The 20,957-nt window shown below is 37.7% G+C and overlaps 1 protein-coding gene across 1 annotated transcript in view; it reads right to left on the bottom strand.

The window, feature by feature from the left end:
* The window catches only part of SEC24A (SEC24 homolog A, COPII coat complex component), a 64,138-nt gene that overhangs the window by 28,858 nt on the left and 14,323 nt on the right, over positions 1-20,957 (bottom strand). Inside the window, exons 3-11 of the mRNA XM_024575331.4 lie at positions 16,858-17,028; positions 14,369-14,446; positions 13,400-13,560; positions 12,933-13,105; positions 12,001-12,103; positions 10,232-10,355; positions 7,639-7,748; positions 5,407-5,519; positions 4,079-4,197 (exon numbers count right to left, since the gene is read on the bottom strand). Of these exons, the coding sequence (XP_024431099.2) occupies positions 4,079-4,197; positions 5,407-5,519; positions 7,639-7,748; positions 10,232-10,355; positions 12,001-12,103; positions 12,933-13,105; positions 13,400-13,560; positions 14,369-14,446; positions 16,858-17,028 (1,152 nt within the window). The remainder of the gene's footprint in view (positions 1-4,078; positions 4,198-5,406; positions 5,520-7,638; positions 7,749-10,231; positions 10,356-12,000; positions 12,104-12,932; positions 13,106-13,399; positions 13,561-14,368; positions 14,447-16,857; positions 17,029-20,957) is intronic.

Here is a 20,957-nt window from a genome sequence, read left to right as displayed (position 1 = left end):
TTATACCTATGAGTCTGTTTCTATTCTGCTTCTTCATTTGTTTTTTTTTTTAAGATTAAATTGACAGAACATATTATTTATTGCCATCTTCTTATTCATATATTTTCTTTAAAAATTTTTTATTTTATTAATCCTAAAGAGGAAAGGAGACAGACAGACAGGCAGACAGAAAGTAAGAGAGAAACACTGATTTGTTGTTGAACTTACTTATGCACCCAATGGGTGGTTCTTATACGTGCTCTGACCGGGGATCGAACCCACAACTTTGGCAGATCGGGACAACACCCTAACCAACTGAGCAATCCTGTAGGGCTCTTTTTTCTCTTCTTCTTAAAGAAAAGTTTTCAACATTTCTTATATTACTGGTTTAATGGCGATGAACTCCATTAGCTGCTTCTCATCTGGGGAGCTCTTTATCTGTCCTTTAATTCTAAATGATACTTTCGCTAGGTAGAGTAATCTTGGTTGTAGATCCTTGCTTTTCATCACTTTCAATATTTCTTGCCAATCCCTTCTGGCATGCAAAGTTTCTGTTGAGAAATCAGGTGATGATCTTATGGGAGCTCCCTTGTACATAGGTAACTGTTTTTCTCTTGCTGCTTTTAAGGTTCTCTGTCTTCAACCTTTTGCATTTTAATTATATGTGTCTTGGTGTGGGCCTCTTTGGGTTCACCTTGTTTGGGACTCTCTGGGCTTCCTGGACTTGTATGTCTATTTTCTTCACCAAGTTAGGGAAGTTTTCTATCATTTTTCAAATAGGTTTTTAATTTCCTGCTCTCTCTCTTCTCCTTCCAGTACCCCCATGATAGAAATTTGTACACATGAAGTTGTCCCAGAAGCTCCTTACGCTATCCTCATTTTCTGGGAATTATTTTTTCTTTTTGCTCTTCTGGTTGGGTGCTTTTTGCTTCCTTATATTTTATTTTTTTTTATTTGTTGCTTCTTTATATTTTAAATCACTGATTTTATTCTCTGCTTCATCTACTCTACTGCTGATTCCCTGTAAATTATTCTTCTTTTCTGACTGGTCTTCTCTATGCTGTTGAGGTTCTCACTAAGTTCACTGAGCATCCTTACAACCAGTGTTTTGGACGCTGCATCTAGTAGACTGCTTATCTCCATTTTGTTATTTTTCTGGAGTTTTGTTCTTTCATTTAGGACATGTTTGTCTCCTTATTTTGATGGCTTTCCTGTGTTTGTTTCTATGTATTAGGTTGAGCTGCTCCATCTTCCAGGCTTGGTAGGTGGACTAATGTAATTGGTGTTCTGTAAGATCCAGTGGCACATCCTCCTCAATCACTCAGGCTGGGCACTCAAGGTGGGCTGTGTACACACTCCCCTTGTAGTTGAGCCTTGATTGCTATTAGCACATCAGTGGGAGGGACTTACTCCCCCCCCCCCACCAGGGCAATCACCTGCAAAGACTGGCTGCGACCACTGACCACTGACCTCCAAACAACATGGAGAAATCAGCTGTGCTGGGGCCCACCACACAGAGCAGGACCTAGTTCACTGGGGCTCTGGTGTCTGCTGAGTCTGTCCTTTGAGTGTGCTGGTGGAGGTGGTTGGGTGGTGATGCTTTGACATGGTCTGAAGCTGTCCACTGGGTGAGAAGGCTCTGGAGCCTCATGGGAGGTGCAGGCCAAGGTCAGCTACCACCTGTGTTCTCTGCCTGGGGCCGCCTGGCACAAGCTGCAAAGCAATCTGCAGACGGCTGCTACTTGTCCTACATTGGGAGGTGCCCACACGAGGCCAAAGCCCGCTGCTGCTAGTGTCGGGCCTGAAGCCAGAGGTACAGGGCACACTGAGGCCAAGTGCTGCTTATTTGAGAGATTTCAGGAAAATCTGAAGCATAAGCCAAGACAGGCCATTCCTATGAGAAGGACAGTAGAAACAGCTTGGGCGGGCCAGATTTGGGGGGTGGGGTAGGGCCTCAGGGAATGACCAGGTGGGGTAAACAGTGTAAGCCAAGTAGATAGAGTCTCAGATATGAAGCCCACCTGCCAGATCTGTGGGGGGAGGACTCACCAAAAAACAAGAGCCTCTGTCTGCACTTCTGTCTGAGAGTAAGCTATCCCTGCCCCCAGCTTTCACCCTAATGCCAGACAACTCAGTTCCTTGCTGCATGTCTCTGGTGCCTTTTAAGATGAGGTCCCAGCACTGCAGCTCTGAGGGAGAGTTCAATAAGTCCACACACAGGCCCCTTGAGAGGAGTGAACAAGGTCTCCAGAAGCCCTCTGGAGACCAGCCTGAATTCCCACTGGTCTTTACAGTTGGAAGTTAGGGAGATTTTTCTTCCTGGCACTGTAACCCTGGGCTGGGGGGCCTGGTGTGGGGCTGGGACCCTTAGTGCCTCAGGTGGGATCTCTGAAGCCAAGATAGCCCTCCTGATTTTTACTTGCCACACATGGGTGTTGGTCCAACCCAGAAGTGTCTCTGCCTCTTCTACCAGTTTTGACATTCTTTAATTCTCCAGTTGTAGGTCTTCCATTCAGTCCAATTTTAGGTGGTTCTGAATGATGGTTGTTCTGTAGTTTAGTTGTTATTTTGTGGTTGTGGGAGGAGGCAAGATGTTTACCTATATCATCACCTGGCTGGCAAGTCCTCCTTTTCCCCCCACCACGTTTCATGGATCTGTTTCTGTTATGTTTAGTCATTTGTTTTGTTTTTTCAGATTCCACACATATGTGAAATCACGTTATTTGTCTTTCTCTGACTTATTTCACTTAGCCTAATACCCTCTCAGTTCCTGCATGTTGTTGCAAATGGCCAGATTTCACTTTTTGATGAGTAATATTTCATTATGTATGTACATACACACACACTGAATTTTCTTTATCTAGCTTGCTTCCCATATCTTGATTATTATTACTACTGATGCAACGAACATAGAGGTGCATATGTGTTTTCAAATTAGTGTTTTGTTTTCTTCAGATAAACGTCCAGGAGAGTTGCTGGGTCGTATGGCAGTTCCCTTTTTCATTCACGGAGTACTCCCCAGACTGTTCTCCGCAGTGGCCACACCACCAGTGCCGCCTGCGGTGCCACCTGCGGTGCACAACAGCTCCTGTGCCTCCACATCCTTGCCAACATCTGTCACTTTCAATTTCTAGGTAACAGCCACACTAGTGGATATGAAGCGGTATCTCACTGTGGTTTTGATATGCATTTCTCTAATGACTAAGAACATTAAGCACTTTTTCTTTATTTCATTATTAGTCATGTGTATATATTCTTTAGAGAAATGTCTATTCAAGTCCTTTGCCTATTTTTGATGTGTTATTTTGTTGTTGAGTAGTTCTTTAAATGTTTGGGATATTAATCCTTCCTTAGATATATGATTTACATAATTTTCTCTCATTCTGTGAGTTGCCTTTTTACTCTCGATAGTGTTCTTTGATGTACAATAGTTTTTAACATTAATGAAGTCCAATTTATTTTTTCCTTGTTGCCTTTTCTTTGTCACATGCAGAAAATCATTGCCAAATCCAGTCTCATGAATATTTTCCCCTATGTTTTCTTCTTAAAGTTTTATATTTTATAGTTTTAGCTCTTAAGTTTAGGTCTTTTAGCCATTGAGTTAATTCTTTTAATCTGTTTAAGGTAAGGGTCCAACTTCTGTAATTTGCACATTCAGCATTCCCAGAACTACCTGTGGAAAAGATTGTCTTTTCCTATTGAATGTTTTTCTATCCTTGTCAAAAATCGAACGACCATACATGTAATGGTTTATTTCTGGGTTCTCTGATCTATTCCATTGGGCTCTAAGTCCATCCTCAAATACTTTTTGAATGAAGAAAGGAAAAGAGCAAAAGAGCCAGCCTGAGTTTTAGCATCAGTGTTTTTGTTGCCTTGTTCAGAATTCACTTTACTTCCCCGTTTCCGCCTCTATTAAATGAGGGGTTGGACTGACTGAAGGACTCCCGCAATTCTAACAACCTTATAATTTCATACTCAAGGTTTTCCTCAACGTAGTGGAATTACACCATACACTCCTAATTTGTCAAATAGTCATGAAATAGTTCTAGAACTGAAAATGACTAAGATAGTTCAATAATTTCAAGTATATAATATATACCTTCAATATCTGAAACTATTAGCATCTGAGGTTGAGAGAGACCTTCTTGAAGACTGTAGAAGTGGATTGTACTATCAAATGTTATGAAGCCAATTTTTGTCCTAGTGTTGCCAGGAAGCCTAAAAATAAATTTAGAAGTTTATTTTATCAAGTTTCCCCATACATATATACATATTAAACATCTGCTAAGAGTTACATTGCAAGCATCTACTTTCACATTATATGAGTCATCTCAACATAAATGTCTAACCCACCCAATGTTTCATCACCATGAAAACATACCCAACTCAAAGTGAAAACACTACACATAAGCCAATCAACAAAACCCAGCAATAATATAGCAATTCAAAACTCAATACATCTATACAAAATTATATAATCTCTTGGGAAATGGCATACAAAAACACGGGAAAGCATATCCAAAACTTTGTAGATGGTTTTAACTTATAAAAATACACTCTAAAATTACTATACACCCACTCTAAAATGCAATCTAAATTTAGGTACTGTTTATCTTTTAAAAATTTGACCCATGCCCGGGTGAATCGGTGGGCTCTTCCTCAACAGACAATACCCATACACAGCCTGCAACATCGGAAGTACGAGTGCCGGCAAGAACAAGGATGCCCCTTATCGGCAAGGTGAGGGTGTTAGTCTGTTTCTGATGAGATTTGGCTTCCACATTCTTCCATACAACACGAGAACGCTATAATTCATTACACTAAAAGGTCACACGAGTTTTTATGGGTTACATTAAGTATCTCAGCACCATTTAAAGTACAGATATTTTAAGGGACTTTTTAGAGATATGACAACCAAATTCAATGTGTGAACCCAATTAGGTTCTTACTCCAACAAACCTCCAGTAAAAAACATTTTGAGACAACCAGGAACAAAAACTGAACTGGTTTAAGTTCACATTATGAAATTATTGCTAATTTTGTTTGGCATGATACTTTTAGTTTAGTTAAGGCTAAAAATAATTCCAAGTATTTATAGGTAAGATGACAGGCTGACTGAGATTTACATTAAAATACTCAAGGGGGAGAAAAGTATGTGTGTATGAGTGCATGAAGCAAGAACAGCTGAATGCTAAAAATGCTGAAGTTGAGGAATGGATATGTGGAAGAACTATTACTATATGTTTAAACTTTTTCCATAATAAAAAGTTAAAATGAAGTTTCTCAGCGAAAGCAAGGCCTAAAGTTCACAACTGATTTATGTAGGCTTTTAGAACATGATTACATGGCTATTGTTGTATTTTGAAACTACTTATCCATTTTGCGAACACTGTTCGTTTCTAATTTAAACCGCATTAAGGTACTTACAAATCCAGATTGTCTAACAAACTCTGGCAAACTGAATTCAAGTATCCAGTTTCGACTGCATTGTGAGACACGTCAAATACAAAGAGGTACACTGGAGGCTGAGGAGGTCGCAACTGGAGAAAGAAGGGATCTCATTGAGCACACTCAAGGGTTAAATTTAAATTTACCATTTGTCATGTCCACATATAGCAAAACAATAAAATAAGCATTATTCACAGATTAAGTGGAGACTATAATAAACAATGGATAAAGAAAATAACATAAAAAGAACCTAAGTTTAAAAAACAAGCAGAGAAAAATAAAAAACAGGCAGAACTAGGTTAGATTGCTTTCAGATGCAGACTTAGAAAAATATGAGGATGTGACTGCCGAAAGTCAGAAGGGCGTTTTCTCCAGGACGGAAGGGGCGGAAACGTAATCAGCAGGGTTCTGGGGTGTTAGCAACATTCAATTTCTTGACCTGGGTGGTGCTAACACAGCATTTATAATTATTTGGTATCTTATATATTTATGTTTTATAGACTTCTCTGTATATGCATTATATTTCAAATTTTAAGGAAATTACAGTTCTGAAAGGTATAAATTAAGTTGTCTGAGCTGGTTATTTAACCAACACATTTCAGCCAAGTTTCATAAAAATCTACAACTATATTTTTAAATTTCCAAATTCAAAGATCTGTTTTCAATTCAACTCAGAGCATCAGATAACCACAACCAGAACTGGGCATACAGTGTACTGTACTAACTTTTCTCTTATTTTTTAGCATACATCGTTTGTGGAATCACAGTGTCTGTTGCCCAAGAGATATGTCAGGAAGAAGCAAAACCTCTTGCTACAGGCAAGTCCCAAAATTAAAGAAAGCCATTTTTGCAAAACCTGGAAGATAAAAGAAAAGAAACCCAGGAAGGCCAATTCAAAAGAACAAATGCTTCTGCATCTTTTGGGTTTAATTCAGCAAAGGGACAGCTACACTGCAGAAAGCTATTACCAACCATGTAAGCATCACAAAAATGTTTTCTACACTGAAATTTCTCTGTGGTGAAAAAATATGGAGCCCTCAGAATTTCTGTACTAAAATGGCCCCAACTGCTCAGGTACAGAAAGACTGTCTCACAAAAACATGCTAAAATAAAACATTAAAAGTTGGTGTTAGGTGAGGCCTATCTTCATACTCCCCTTCCCTTACAGGCAATCATGGCACGGTGACAGAATAATCAAATCAAAAGACCTAGAATTTAATGCAAGCTCTCCCACTTATTAAATGCTATTTAGCAAGTCACTTAATCTACACTTAACATAATAAGTCTCTTTTCACTGTAAAATAGGACTAACTATTTCCTTAGCTTAGTTCAGAGAGTTGTTTGTGGTAAAAAATATAGTGCTTTGTGAAATGTGAAGTGCTAATTAAACATTGGGCATTATTATTTTTAAAATGCAAGACCTCAGATACTCACACAAGTGTATAAAAGTACTTGCAAGAGGGTGTTCATCACACCATTATTTGTAATAAGCCCTGGCTGGTGTGGCTCAGTGGATTGAGCTCCAGCCTGTGAGCCAAAGGGTTGCTGGTTCAATTCCCAGATCAGGGCTCATGCCTGGGTTGTGGGCCAGGTCCCCAGTAGGGGGTGCACAAGAGGCAACCACACATTGATGTTTCCCTCTTTCTCCCTCCCTTCCCCTCTGTCTAAAAATAAATAAAATCTTAAAAATTGGAAGTGACTTAGAAGTAAATATGGTCCCAATATGATACTGTAAATTTCTGGATAAACACATAAGAAACGTAAGTGGAACTTTACACACACTTTTCAGACTTACTCTCATATACTAATTAACTATTTTTATAACGAACAAGTATAACTTCTATGAATTTTTTTTTCATTTTGAGTGCGTGTATTAAAGTTGGGACCACTGACATAAGGAAGGGCTTAGGATAGAAGCAACGGGAGAGCACGGGCAAGGCTGCTTTGGCTCCCTAGAAAGCCAGAGCAAAGGGGCCTTGGAGACAGGCTCAGGGGGTTGGCCTGGGAAGAGCTACCACTGCCCACTGCTCCCCTGGTTGCAAGTCCCATGGAGGTGCACACCTGAGGGAAAAAAGAGGGGGAAGGAAAAGGCGCAAGCGTGCTACTTTTATATATTTAAAACCATAAAATTTTGTTAAAGGACACTATATTGTTTCATTTACAATCCCGTATTATCAGATGAATAAGCTGTATTAAAAGTTGAAAACTTACCATGTATTCAGCAGGAGCCATAAACTCAATTGTAGCATTTTGAACTTCAGGTCTTTTGAGAGATTCTCCATAGACTCTGGTCAAAGGGTTGTACATGAATTCTTCAGGAACTATGTAAGTAAACACCATATAATGATAAACCTAAAAGATTAAGTTTACTAAACCCTGCATTTGGCTTTTGTCTTCATTTAGTAATTTATAAATACTTCAATATAGACTAAACATTAAGGGGTAACATATACACCTTGTTTTGAAGGTTCATTCAAATTCCCCATGTACTGAATGGCGCTATGTATATCTTGTTTTTATAACTAAATCACTTTCTCAGTGTCTTCTAATATCCTCTTTGTCTTAATTCTTGCTATAGCAGCTTTTCTAAAATAGCTTGAAAAATGATAAAAACTCATTAAATGCCAATTATTTTCTTAAATGCAAGACAAAACTTTGTCTTAAATTTCAATGGTACAAGGACATTCTCATTTGACATATAATATTCATACATACAGACTCTTACTGCTCCTGCAAAGTCTGAGAGTTTGGTGAATTTCATTACTTAATGAGGCCACTGTGGAGTATCAGTTGCCCATCACTTATGATGATAGAGCTCAGACAGTATCTTCTAAATGAATTATCATTGTATCTCTCTTCCCACTATTTAGAAATTCAAATTCCTATGTAAGCCACAGTTCATGAAATGGTCTGGGCTACATATAAGAGGGACTTCAACCTTTACTACACTTTCATTCCATATACTGAAGCACATACACATAAGATTTTCAAGGTGTATTAAACACTATATACATATTTTCTGAATTATTATAGAGTAAACTGAATACTTTTAATCTATCCTCACTTTTCTCTACTCTTTTTTTTTTTTTTTAAGAGAGGGGGAAGGGATGGAGAGAGGGAAACATTGACATGCAAAAGAAACATCAACTGGTTGCCTTCTATAGGGGCCTCGACCAGGGACCAAACCCACAACCCAGGCAAATGCCCTAACTGGGAATCGAACCGGAGACCTTTGTGTTTGTGGGACAACACCCAACAACTGAGCCAAACTGGCCAGGGCACTTTCCTCTACTCTTAAAATATACAAACAATAAAAATGGCTTTTAAAAATTTCTTAAATTCCTTTATTTCCCAATGCTTAATGAAATTTCCTTCTAAGCAGAGACTTCATTTTCTTTTATTTTTTTTTTAAATGATTTTATTTATTTATTTTTAGAGCAAGGGGAAGGGAGACACAAAGAGAGGGAGAGAAACATCAATTGGCTGCCTCTCACACACGCCCCAGCTGAGGACCTGGCCTGTACGCAGGCATACGCCCTGCCCTGACTGGGAACCCAACCAGTGACCCTTCACTCTGCAGGGCGATGCCTAACCAACTAAGCCACGCAGGCCAGGGCCAGAAACCTACTTTGCAGCGGATACCAGCGTACCTTTTCTCTTTTATAATCCTATTAAAGTGCTGCTGGTTAGATGACATCCCTCAAAAATAAATTAGGAGTTACTAAAAGAGATCTCCTCCCCCCCAATTACTGAGAAAACTACATTCAACTAACCTTCTAACACCGTCCACACCTGCCTTCATACAGCAGCGAATGCAGCTAATGGCAGCTTTTCTGTGGATTTATTTTCTTTTACTCTAGAGCACGAATTTTCAAACTTTTTCATCTCATGGCACACGTAAACTAATTCCTAAAATTCTACAGCACATCAAAAAATATATTTTTTGAGGATCTAATAAAAAAAATAGGTGTAATTTTGATTCATTCACACCAAACAGCTATTGTTGTGTTGGCTGCTGTCATTTATTTATTCGACAGATTAAGGAAAAAGGTCAGTGCCCCTGATTAAATAGTTAGGCACTGCATGTTTGAAAAATTCTTGTGGCACACCTGTTGAAAATCGCTGCCCTAGAGTAACGGCATCGGACAATTTCTAAATAAAAATTTCTTTTCTTTCTTTAAAATTACTTTATTGTTGTTCAATTACAGTTGTCTGCATTTCCCCCTGCCACTCCCCCCCACCCCAGCCAAACCTCCCTCCGTCCCCTGCTTCTACCCTCCCCCTTGGTTTTGTCCATGTGTCCTTTATAGCAGTTTCTGAAAACCCTTCTCCCCACTGTCCCCTCCCCCCTCCCTTCTGGTTATTGTTAGATTGTTCTTAATTTCAATGTCTCTGGTTATATTTTGTTTGCTTTTTTCTTTTGTTGATTATGTTCCAGTTAAAGGTGAGATCATATGGTATTTGTCCCTCACCTCCTGGCTTATTTCACTTAGCATACTAAACAAAAATTTCTTAAATTACAGGCTTGATTAACATCATAAAATATATCACTTATTATATACCTTATATAATAAATGTAAAAAAGTGGTATCAAAGTAATATTACCACTGTTTTGCTTAAAAAGTATATAATTATTTATATGTAAGTATAAGTGCATAGAAAAAAAGTTAACAGAGGCTAACTCTAAGTGGAATGATTATAGGTAAATAAGACAGGGTTTTTTTGTGTGGTTTTAACTTCACATCTGTATTATCTGATTTCCCCACAATGCAAGTAGAAACTTTTATGTTTTAAAAAAACATACCATCGTTGACTTGATAACATAAGTTACACTTCCATCTTCTCTGATCGAGAAAGCTGACAAAAGGGTTGATATACGTCCTGCATGAACGGCATCTCACAATCGTGCTGGAGGTAACCACAGGCGCCTGCGGGAGACACAGAGCTAACTGTTCAACAGCAGCAATCATCAAGCTAAAGGTGAAGCGTTAATCACACGTTCCAAATTACGGTTGGGATATTACAATTTTTGTAGAAAAAACCTAGGGTAAGAAGCATATGTCCAAATTGCCACACAAAAAAAGGACATAGCAGAAATGTATTGATTTGAAACCCTATTGCTTTTCTCCAGGACTGGTCTCTTAAAGTTTACCTTCTATTTATTTATTTTTAATATGTATTTTAAAATTGATTTTAGATAGACAGATGAAGAGAGAGAGGTAGGGAGAGAAACACTGATTTGTTGTTCTACTTATTTATGCTTTCATTGGTTGCCTCTTTATGTGCTGACTGGGGATCGAACCCGTGTTTATCAGAACGACACTCTACCCAACTGAGCCATCTGGCCAGGGTTTAAATTCCATCTTTTAATAAGTATTTACTTTCTCATTAAACATTTCCATTGCAAAACCAGCATAGTAATTTTTTTTTTAAGATTTTATTTATTTGTTTTTAGAGAGTGGGAGGGAGTGAGGAGGAGAGGGAGAGAAACATCAATGTGCAAGAGATACATCAATTGGTTGCCTCTCACATGCCCCCAACTGGGGACCTGGACCCCCAACTCAGGCAGGTGCCCTGACTGGGAATCAAACCAGTGACCTCTCGGTTCTCAGGCCAGTGCTCAATGCACTGAGCCACACCAGCCAGGGCAGTAAACTTACAATGTATTTCTGGGATGGGTGGCAAAGGAATGATCAACATTCTAAAACAAAGAACCAATGAAATTATTTGGAAGTTTCTTCTTGTTACATTAAGAGACTAAGTTCTCACGAAAGAAGACTCATATTTAAATATTCGATTAAACTTTGCAATTTTATTCCTATTTAAAGTTTATCTTACATATTAAAAGTTGTAAAGTCCTCATATAAAAAAGTCAGTAGAGGCAATACAATCTTATCATCAAAAGGAGGTTTGTCTGGGGAAAATCAATTAACTTACACACTGATCCTCTCAAGAATATGTGGCCATACATCAAAGTACCAGAGCTTTAGGTCAGAAGTCAAAGGGCTTGCCCGGCCTATGTGGCTCGGTTGGAGCATTGTCCTATAAATCGAAAGGCTGCCGGTTTGATCCCCAGTCAGGGCACATACCTAGGTTGCAGGTTCAATCCCCAGTCGGGGCATGAGCCAGGAAGCCACCAATCGGTTTCTGTTTCTCTCAGCAATGAAAAAAATGCTCCGGGTGAGGATTTGAAAAAAAGCCCTTTAATTAACAGCTTCTTAAAGCAACAAATTTTACTCCAAGAATGGCAGAACTGGGAGAATGGGTAAAGCATATTAATGGGTAAATAATTTTATAACTTTTTTAAATGATATGGTTCATTTACTCATTTTCTTTTAGTATCTCTATTCTTTTCAGTACCTCTTGGATTCTTCAACAATATGCTCATTTTACCCTACTTCAAAAGAGTTTGGTTATAAAATGGTTGAATTACAAACAAAAGAATCTGTCAGTGGTCAAATTCCTAAAGATAGTTCAAACAAATTCTACGTGTGACTCTTGCACTACTGTACAAAACTCCTCACCACCAAGACACTTTTCTGTAAGACATTTACTTTCAGTAGTGAGACATACCGCTGGGTCTTTGAAAGGATGAAGCAGCAGCCCCAGAGGGAGCTTGGCTTTGTTCAGTAAGGCCTGAGTCTGCGGGACGCTGGTCAGTGTGCATCGAAATAACCTACGTTGAAGTAAAAGTGACGTGTCAGTTGTTGCTGTGATCATTTTCGAACAACAACAACAAAAAGATTTAAAAGCTACAAATTTTAACACTGGATCAGATTACAAATAAAATATTTCAATGGGCCCTCTCAAATGTTATCCCATTTAAGTATTTAAGTCCTATTCAGAAAGACAGGGTAGATGGTTACAATCTCTATTATATAATTAAGGAAAGTCTCTTCCCTGCTGTGTGTAGGAGAGTCTAGACTATCAAATGACCTATTTCTTTATATAAATCTAGGCTACATTGAAATAACAAGGTGATGGTCCAAATGTGTAGGCACAAGTTAAGTTTGTTACTGAAAAGTTCAGCTTTGCTAAAGGTTCTAAAAGACTATTTATTACAAAATTCAATTTATCAGAACATCTTCACTATATACATTTAAACCTACACAGTCAATTTTAGGGGAGAAAAAGAGTATTATAACTATATATGTTATGAAAACAATTTAAAATGAGAGCAAATAAAGGATTATATAGAAGTCAAATCTCCGTACTTCGTACTGAAGAAAGGACAGAGCTGCCACAATGAGACTGAATGTCACGCTCCCATTAGAGCTGATAAGGGCAGCAATCACCTCAGAATTGAAAACCTATTTCTGGACTTAGGACATTTCAAAGATCCATTAAGTACGCAACTGACAGAGTTGTTTTCTGCATGCAGAACTACTTTAAGAAATTATTGTATTGGCACAACTTGTTCATAATATATGAAGCCCCCAAAAAACCTGGAAGATCTCTAGAATAAGTAAAAAGTCATATTTAGCAGGAAAACACTGCAGCCTTACTCTGGGTTACAGTTGAGCCTCTGGATATCTTCATGCAAATTTGGAACCGGAGGCTGCAAAGGTGTTGACGGAAGCATGTTTCTTTCTTGAAGAAGGTTAACAACTCTTAGCCCCTCTGGATGTAGACTTAATCCACTCATGCTTGCAGTTAAATGATTAGCACCGAAGGGAGTCTAAAGATATATAATTTCAAAGTAAGCAGCCTTTATAGTGTCTTCCGTTGAAAAGGGATGTGTATAAGGACTTAGTTCCTTAATTTCTCTCTAAATAAAACCATAATCTAGACTTTCTGGTCAACTTTTTGGTTCTGGAGATATGTAACAGAACAAAAGTCTTATGAAATACCCATTGTTATTATTCTAATTGATTAAAAATGTTCATTATACGCTTCCTAAAACTTTTTCATGTGTGTACAGTTTAAACCAAAAGATGGAAAATAAGTAACAAAACAAAAGCAAAAAGTTTACCTGAGTAAAGGCCTGTGGCCCACTTGGGTAACTCAAGGAAGAAGGCGGCATTCCGGCTGCACTAGGTGGCGACGTGTTCTGATAAGCAGGTGGTAAGGAGGGATATGAATATCCCACACTTCGGCTCACGGTAGTGTTCTTATTAGTAAGCTGTGGTGTTGCTAGAAACAAGGTAACTTTTAAGTTCTATTTTATACTCCAGAATAGTTGAAACCAACACATAGAGCCATTGAATTATAACTCCAAAATCCTTTGGATAATACAGTACTTTCACTTACTAGTTTTGTAAAATAAGACAAATGATAATATAATACTTCCACTTATTAGTTTTGTAAAATAAGACAAATACTAGTAACAAAGTAATAGCAATGATTAAAATCTATTTAATGTAGACTACAGCTATAAACAAAAATAAGTTTGGTACAGTTAATTTTTTTTTTTTATATTTATTAAACTTTGAATTCAGAAGAAAATTCTAATTCAAAACAACTTTAATGAAGACATATTTCTCTGGCTGGCATGGCTCAGTAGATTGAGTGCTACCCTGCGAACCAAAGAGTCACTGGTTCGATTCCTAGTCAGGGCACATGCCTCGGTTGCGAGCCAGGTCCCTGGTAGGGGGCATGTGAGAGGCAACCACACATAGATGTTTCTCTCCCTCTCTTTCTCCCTCCCTTCCTCTCTCTCTAAAAATAAATAAATAAAATCTTTAAAAAAAAACCATACTAAATGTCCAACTGCTTAAATAAATTTAAATAGCTCTAATTGATAAAAATACTCTACAGTTATAATATAATAATAAAACCCACAATCCCAATTCTAAGGGGAAAAACTAACAAAAAAAACTATATTCATGGCGATAAAAAATGCTAAGAGTAGGTATTGCTGTGGAACATGATTATGAAGATTTCGTCTGTTTCCAAGAATGAACACATATTTAGGGGGGAAAAAACTTTCATAGCATCTCACCCAAGAAGCCACCGCCTTCAATTTCATCATAACTATTGTGAACCACCATAGATCCATTATTGGTACTTGATGTAATACCTAAGAAGTAAGTTTACCAATATTTACATTAGAACATTGTTACAATATCTGCAAGACTGGAGCTAATTTCAGATAACTTTACGAATGACAAATATGGTTTAAACCACAGCCCAAGAAAAATGTCAAATGTTGAAATAAAAAGTTCAAACAATGACAGTTTTTAAATATACAATACATCAAAGTATCAAATAACTTTATAAACTTCTAAAAAGGATTGTCCTTTGAGGAGTTTATAAATTTGCAGACTATCTGAAAGATTTCAGCTTCTCTGAGACCAGCATTAAAAACCTCTGAAGAGCCCTGGCTGGTGTGGCTCAGTGGATTGACACGGCCCTGAGAACTGAGAGGTCATTGGTTCCAGGGCAGGGCACGTGCCTGGGTTGTGGGTGTGTTACAGAGGCAACTGATAGATGTTTCTCTTGCGTGTGGACGTTTCTCCCTTTCTCCTTCCCTTCCCTCTCTCTCAAGAAAAAAAAATAAAATCTTTTAAAAAAAATCTCTAAAGAGTAGTACAAACAGAAAAAGAAATCACAAAAATCAATACTATTTAAAAATAAAATGAGGATAAAAATAACATGTTTTCAAAATATGAAACAAAGTAAAATTTAGAATTAATTTGAAGGTGACATAAACTAATTAGAACAGCTGATTTAGTCTACAGAACCACTTAAAAAAAATAATGGCCTTGCCCAAGTAGTTCAGTCAGTTAAGAGCGTCATCCTGATACACCAAGGTTGCAGGTTCGATTCCTAGTCAGGGCACACAGGAATCAACTGATGAATGAATAATTGCAACAACAAATTGATGTCTCTCTCTCTCTGCCCTCTTCCTGTCTCTCAAATCAATTTTAAAAAATCTGGTCTTCACCCCAATTTAAAGAGTTCAAGTTAAATGTCATAAACATCTGCTTATGAAGAGTAAACATTTATTCCTAGGTATGTATGCTACTGATGAGCTCTTCTTCAGGTACAGAAGAATCTAAAATCAGTGAATAGCATCAACCTCTAGCACCTAAGCACAAAGGTGCTAATGTTAACAGCCACTTGAACACCAAATAGATAACTTTAATGGTCTCAATAAAGACAGTAACTGCTTTCTAGTTCTCAGAACCACCATCATTTGAGCCATGCGTTGATAAAAGAAAAAGTCAGTAAAACTGCAGAAACAAACAAAAACACTCGTGTATATTTTTAGTTGGTTAAAATTTTAAATAACGTGGCAATCAGTGGGACATTGTTTTATACTTTTGTTATTTATCATTAATATCATTCTTTTTAAACTACTCACAAGTCTCTTTTTATCCCCCTACTTACAATTCTAAAAAAAGGAAATATTAAAGGAAAAATGATAATATTTATTTTATGTAGTAGTAGGATACAGACAATGGATTTTCCCCTCTTACTCTGTTTTCCTATTTCCACATCTTGCTGCAATGGTTGTATTACTGCTAAAATCAAATTTCTTACCTCACAAAATGTTTTTTAATTAATAAACATATTTTAAAGTTACATCTTAAGACAATGCTTTAAAATCTTTACTTATAAAGATTTTATAAATAATGGATTGACTTCTGGCCTGCGAACCAGAAGGGTTGCTGGTTCGATTCCCAGTCAGGGCATATTCTCGGGTCGCAGGCCAGGTCCCCAGGAGGGGGCACACAAGAGGCAACCACACACTGATGTTTCTCTCCCTCTCTTTCTCCCTCCCTTCCCCTCTCTCTAAAAATAAATAAATAAAATCTTCTTAAAAATCTTTTATTTATATAAAACTTCAAAATGCTTACATATTTAACTTTTTATTTAGACACATAAATATTCATTAATATTTACAATAACAGTGGCAATCAAAATACTGCTTCCGTGGAAAAGAGTCAATATATTAAAAGAATAGTTCTAACATCATGTCCAGAAAAGCAGGAACTCTCCTCTCACCCTACTCTCCCAAAAGACACCTAACTTTATAACCACAGCAATAAAAAAGTTAACAGCAGTACTTCCCAAATGCTAGTGCATAGTCCAGCATACCCAGGACAGTGGAATTCTGAGGAATTTTGTTAAACTTTAAATTTCTGCCCTGGCTGGCACGGTTCAGTGGATTGAGTGCCAGCCTGCAAACCAAGAAGTTGTGGGTTTGATTCCCAGTCAGGGAGGTCCCCAGTTAGGGACGTACAAGAGGCAATTGAGTGATGAATCTCTCATACATTGATGTTTATCTGCCTCTCTTTCTCCCTCCTTTCCCCTCTCTCTAAAAATAAATAAATAAAATCTTTAAAAAAAAATTTCTGAAGGCCAACCCTACCCAAAACAACTAAATTTTCTGGAAAAATATGACGGATGCACAGATTTCAGATAACATTCATCCTCCTACCCTAAGTCAAACTTTAGGACCTGACTTGGTTTTGCCATGCTTACCTTCTTGGTTGACAGCTGAACTAAATGAGGGCTGGGGCCCGGCCCCATGTGACGATTTCTGAGTAGTGAGAGCCCTCCCGGGAGGTGGTCCTCCAGTTGGAGGGGGCCCAAGGGGAGCTCCTGGTTGAAAAGTGGTAGCCAGAGGTGAATTCACTAAGGGGGGTGCAGAACCTATGGAAACATTGGTTTTTCACACGTTACTTAAGAATTTCAAACAAAGGCCAAAACAGCCTTTTACCAAATCTGAGTAACTTCAAAATTTACATTTTAATTATAACCACCAACAAATGACCAGAAATATGTTAACTTCCTAGGTTTATGATTTAATTTATATGCATATTTGACACATTTCAAACTCTTTCCTACAATGCTTTCTACCTCTCAATTATTAAAGCAGTGTTATGAACTCAGCATCAAATCACTTATGGGGCAGGTATCGCATCCATCAGCAGATGTGTGGATAAAAAACTATGGCTGCCCTGGCTGGGGTGGCTCAGTGGACTGAGTGCTGGCCTGTGAACTGACAGGTCACTGGTTTGATTCCCAATCAGGGCACATGCCTGGGTTGCGGATCAGGTCCCCAGTTGGGGGTGTGTGAAAGGCAACCAATCCATGTATTTCTCGCACATTGATGTTTCTCTCTCTCTCTCTCTCTTTCTCCCTCCCTCCCTCCCTCCCCCTATTTCTTAAAAAAAAAAAAAAAAAAAAAAAAAAAGCTAGGGTACATTAACACCGTAGAATACTACTCAACCATAAAAAAAGAATATTTTACCCTTTGGGACAGCATGTAATGACCTGGAGAGCATTATGCTAAGTGAAATAAGCCAGTAAGAGAAAGACGAATAGCTTATGATTTCACTTATATGTGAAATCTAATAAACAAAATGAACTAATAAGCAAAATAAAGACAGACTCATAGATAGAGAGCAGGCTAACAGTTGGAGGGGGTGTGTTTATCGAACAAAAAAGGAAAAAAAAGGGAACTCATGGACATGGACAACAGCATGGTGATTGCCAGGGGGGCGGGGATAAATGGTGATGGGTGGAGACTTGACTTGGGGTGGTGAACACAGAATACACCATCATCAGGGTATAGATGATGTCTTAGATTTGTACACCTGAAACCCATATAATTGTTAACCAGTGTCACCCAATAAATTCAATAAAAAGGAAACAAAAAAGCAGTTTACTTTCAATAATAGTTTAAATACTATATTAAGAACACTCCTGCCCTGGCTGGTGCGGCCTGGTGGATTGAGTGCTGGCCTGTGAACCAACGGGTCGATGGTTCGATTCCCAGTCAGGGCGCATGCCTGGGTTGCGTGCCAGGTGGGGGAGCACGAGAGGCAACCACACATTGATGTTTCTCTCCCTCTCTTTCTCCTTCCCTTCCTCAATACAAATAAATAAATAAAATATTTTTAAGAAAATATAAAATAAATATAAAAACTTAAAAAGAGTAAAGAAGCATTAAAAAATACACATTGCTTCCAAATTCTCATTTGCCAAAGAGGAGAAACAAACTCTACAAAGTAGATTAAATACTAGTGATAAATGTGTGATTTAATTTTCATCCCAAGACTTTATTTTTATCCTCAGACTTTGTAAATGAAATAGACAATAAATTTTACTTATAATATATTCTATAGTTAATTCTGTATTTTGTAAAACTAAAGGAATAAAGATAGGCAAATACAAAAATCTTCAATATGCTTCCTCAATAGTGTTCAACTCTCCAGGGCTGAATTGAAAAATTATCACGTTACTAAACCTTGGAGCTCCTAACAAGACTAATCAGTACCCTGTTGACAAAAGCGAAGACAAAGATTACCACCCCGCAACTCCCTTATCAGAGAAGCGCCCACACAGACCTTTGGCAACACAGACAGGTCAAGGCACAAAAGGGCAAGGTGCATTACCAACTCAGCATGAACAGGAACGTGTGATACGTCTGGCCATAAAAATGTGACAACCGAGTGTTTACCAGCATGCAAGTGCACTGACAAGATTTCTCAATCTTTAAAGAGAGTATTTTCAAATCCAAAAATATGCTACATTTAATAGAATAGACATTATTTTTTTCAAGCTGCATAAATTTTATTTATAATGCTAATACCTACAGTTTTAAAACGTGCCTTCTAAGATCCCTACAGCTAAAGTAAGGATGGGAGAAAAAAAAGAGAATTTTAATATGTGAACTATAAATTTAGTGTAACTTAGATACACAGTTTTGAAATCAATCAGGCACCTACTATCAATGATGAGTTAAAAAAACAGAGGTTTAAAAATGAGGACTTTTTTTTAGAGGTCTCATAATGAAAAAGGGTAGTCATACATTTATTTTAGGTTCGTTTTATTAGTTTATATATCTGTCTCCTTCTTTTACATGGAACCCTTCGTACATAAGCTCGACACTATGTCTCGCTCACCCGTGCTGCAGTCAAGGTGCTCTCCCTGAGAGTCTCCATTACGGCCAAAAATATTTCAGATTAGTGATCATATGCATTTAAACAAGAAGCTACACATGCTCCTAAATAGTTTTTAGAGAGTACCTGTTCCCAAATTATTTTCTTGTGGCTTTGGGTAAATTATTCAAGCCTCAGATTTCTTGCTTGTACAAGAGACTGTTGTGAAAATTAAGTAACAAAAAACATATAAAAGTTTGGTAAAGTGCTGGAAAATAATAAATATTCAATAAATGTTACCTTTATTAATAATGAAGTGAATGTTCATTAATTTTAAGTGATTGATGCTCACTCATGGTATCAAATGAATAAGAATGAAAGCAACCATAAGAACTTGGTGCTAACGATTGTGGGTCAAAAGATTTCTACAAAGAAACTAAATTTCTAGAATTAGCCGTAATCTTCATAAGGCCAAAATATATTTACCGGGGCCAATGGCTGGTCAAGAAGCTAAGAGCTAAGAAAAATAAGGAGTTCAGCAGTTAACAAGCTACAAGCCTGATGAAGGGTAGAGAGTATATAGGTCCAGAAATGCACATGAGTATAAAAAGGAAACTATTGATATTACTATTAAGCTTGGATGCTCTCACTAGTTCATTTCCTTAAGGATGTCTGCTGAGCAGACTCAACCTGCAAATCCCAATACAGGATTTTAAATGCTTTTCAAAGTAACACTACTAGTGTTGGTAAGTGTATAAGACAAATTTTAGTAGTTAAATCAACCTACTTTTGAATGAGATATGACCAAATACTGAGGTTAAAAATACAAAGATCAAAGTCAACCCAAGAATATATTTCTTCCCAAACTGATATAGTTTCAACACAATCCCTTGTCAAAATCCCAGTTGTCTTTTTTTTTTTTACAAAAATGTACAAGCTGATTCTAAAGTTTTTATGGAGAAAAAGCAAGGAACCCAGAACACCAAATCAATCTTGAAAAAGAAGAAGCAAGTTGGTAGAGTCACACTTCCCAAATTCAAAGCTCACTACCAAGCCTCAATAATAAAGATGTTTAGTACTGGTGTGAACATAGACATATAGATCAATAAAATAGAATTCAGAGTCCAGAAATAAACCCTTACATTTAGGACCAACTGATTTTCAACAAGGGTGCCAAGACAATTCTACGGGAGAAAGAATGGCCTACCACACAGTCCCGGAACCTCTGCATATTCGCATGCACAAGATGAGCCCCCTACCTAACACCACACACAAAAATTAACTCCACACTGATTGAAGAGCCCTGACCAGCATGTCTCGGTTGGTTGAGCAATGTCCCGCAAAGCAAACAGTTGCTGGTTCGATTCCAGGTCAGGGCACATGCCTGGCTTGTGGGCCCGGTCCTGGTTGGGGCAAGTGGGAGAGGCAACCAATTGATGTTTCTCTCTCTCTCTTTCTCCCTCCATTCCCCTCTCTCTAAAAATAAATAAATAAAATTTCTTAAAAATTGATCAAAGACCTTAATGTAGGAGCTAAAACTACTGGGTTGATCCAAAAGTTCCTTTAGTTTTTTCTGTATGATGGCTCTAGTAATGCTTAGTTGTCTTCAACTTCATTCAAAATTATTTTGTTAGATTGTTACAGCTGTCATATAAGCATGCATTAAAAAAACTTATTAAAATTAGTAAATTTGTA

The sequence above is a fragment of the Desmodus rotundus genome, chromosome 10, assembly GCF_022682495.2.
Source record: "Desmodus rotundus isolate HL8 chromosome 10, HLdesRot8A.1, whole genome shotgun sequence".
Taxonomy (NCBI): domain Eukaryota; kingdom Metazoa; phylum Chordata; class Mammalia; order Chiroptera; family Phyllostomidae; genus Desmodus; species Desmodus rotundus.
The sequence above is the reverse complement of the archived record's forward strand: the minus strand, read 5'-3'. Positions and strand labels throughout refer to the sequence as shown.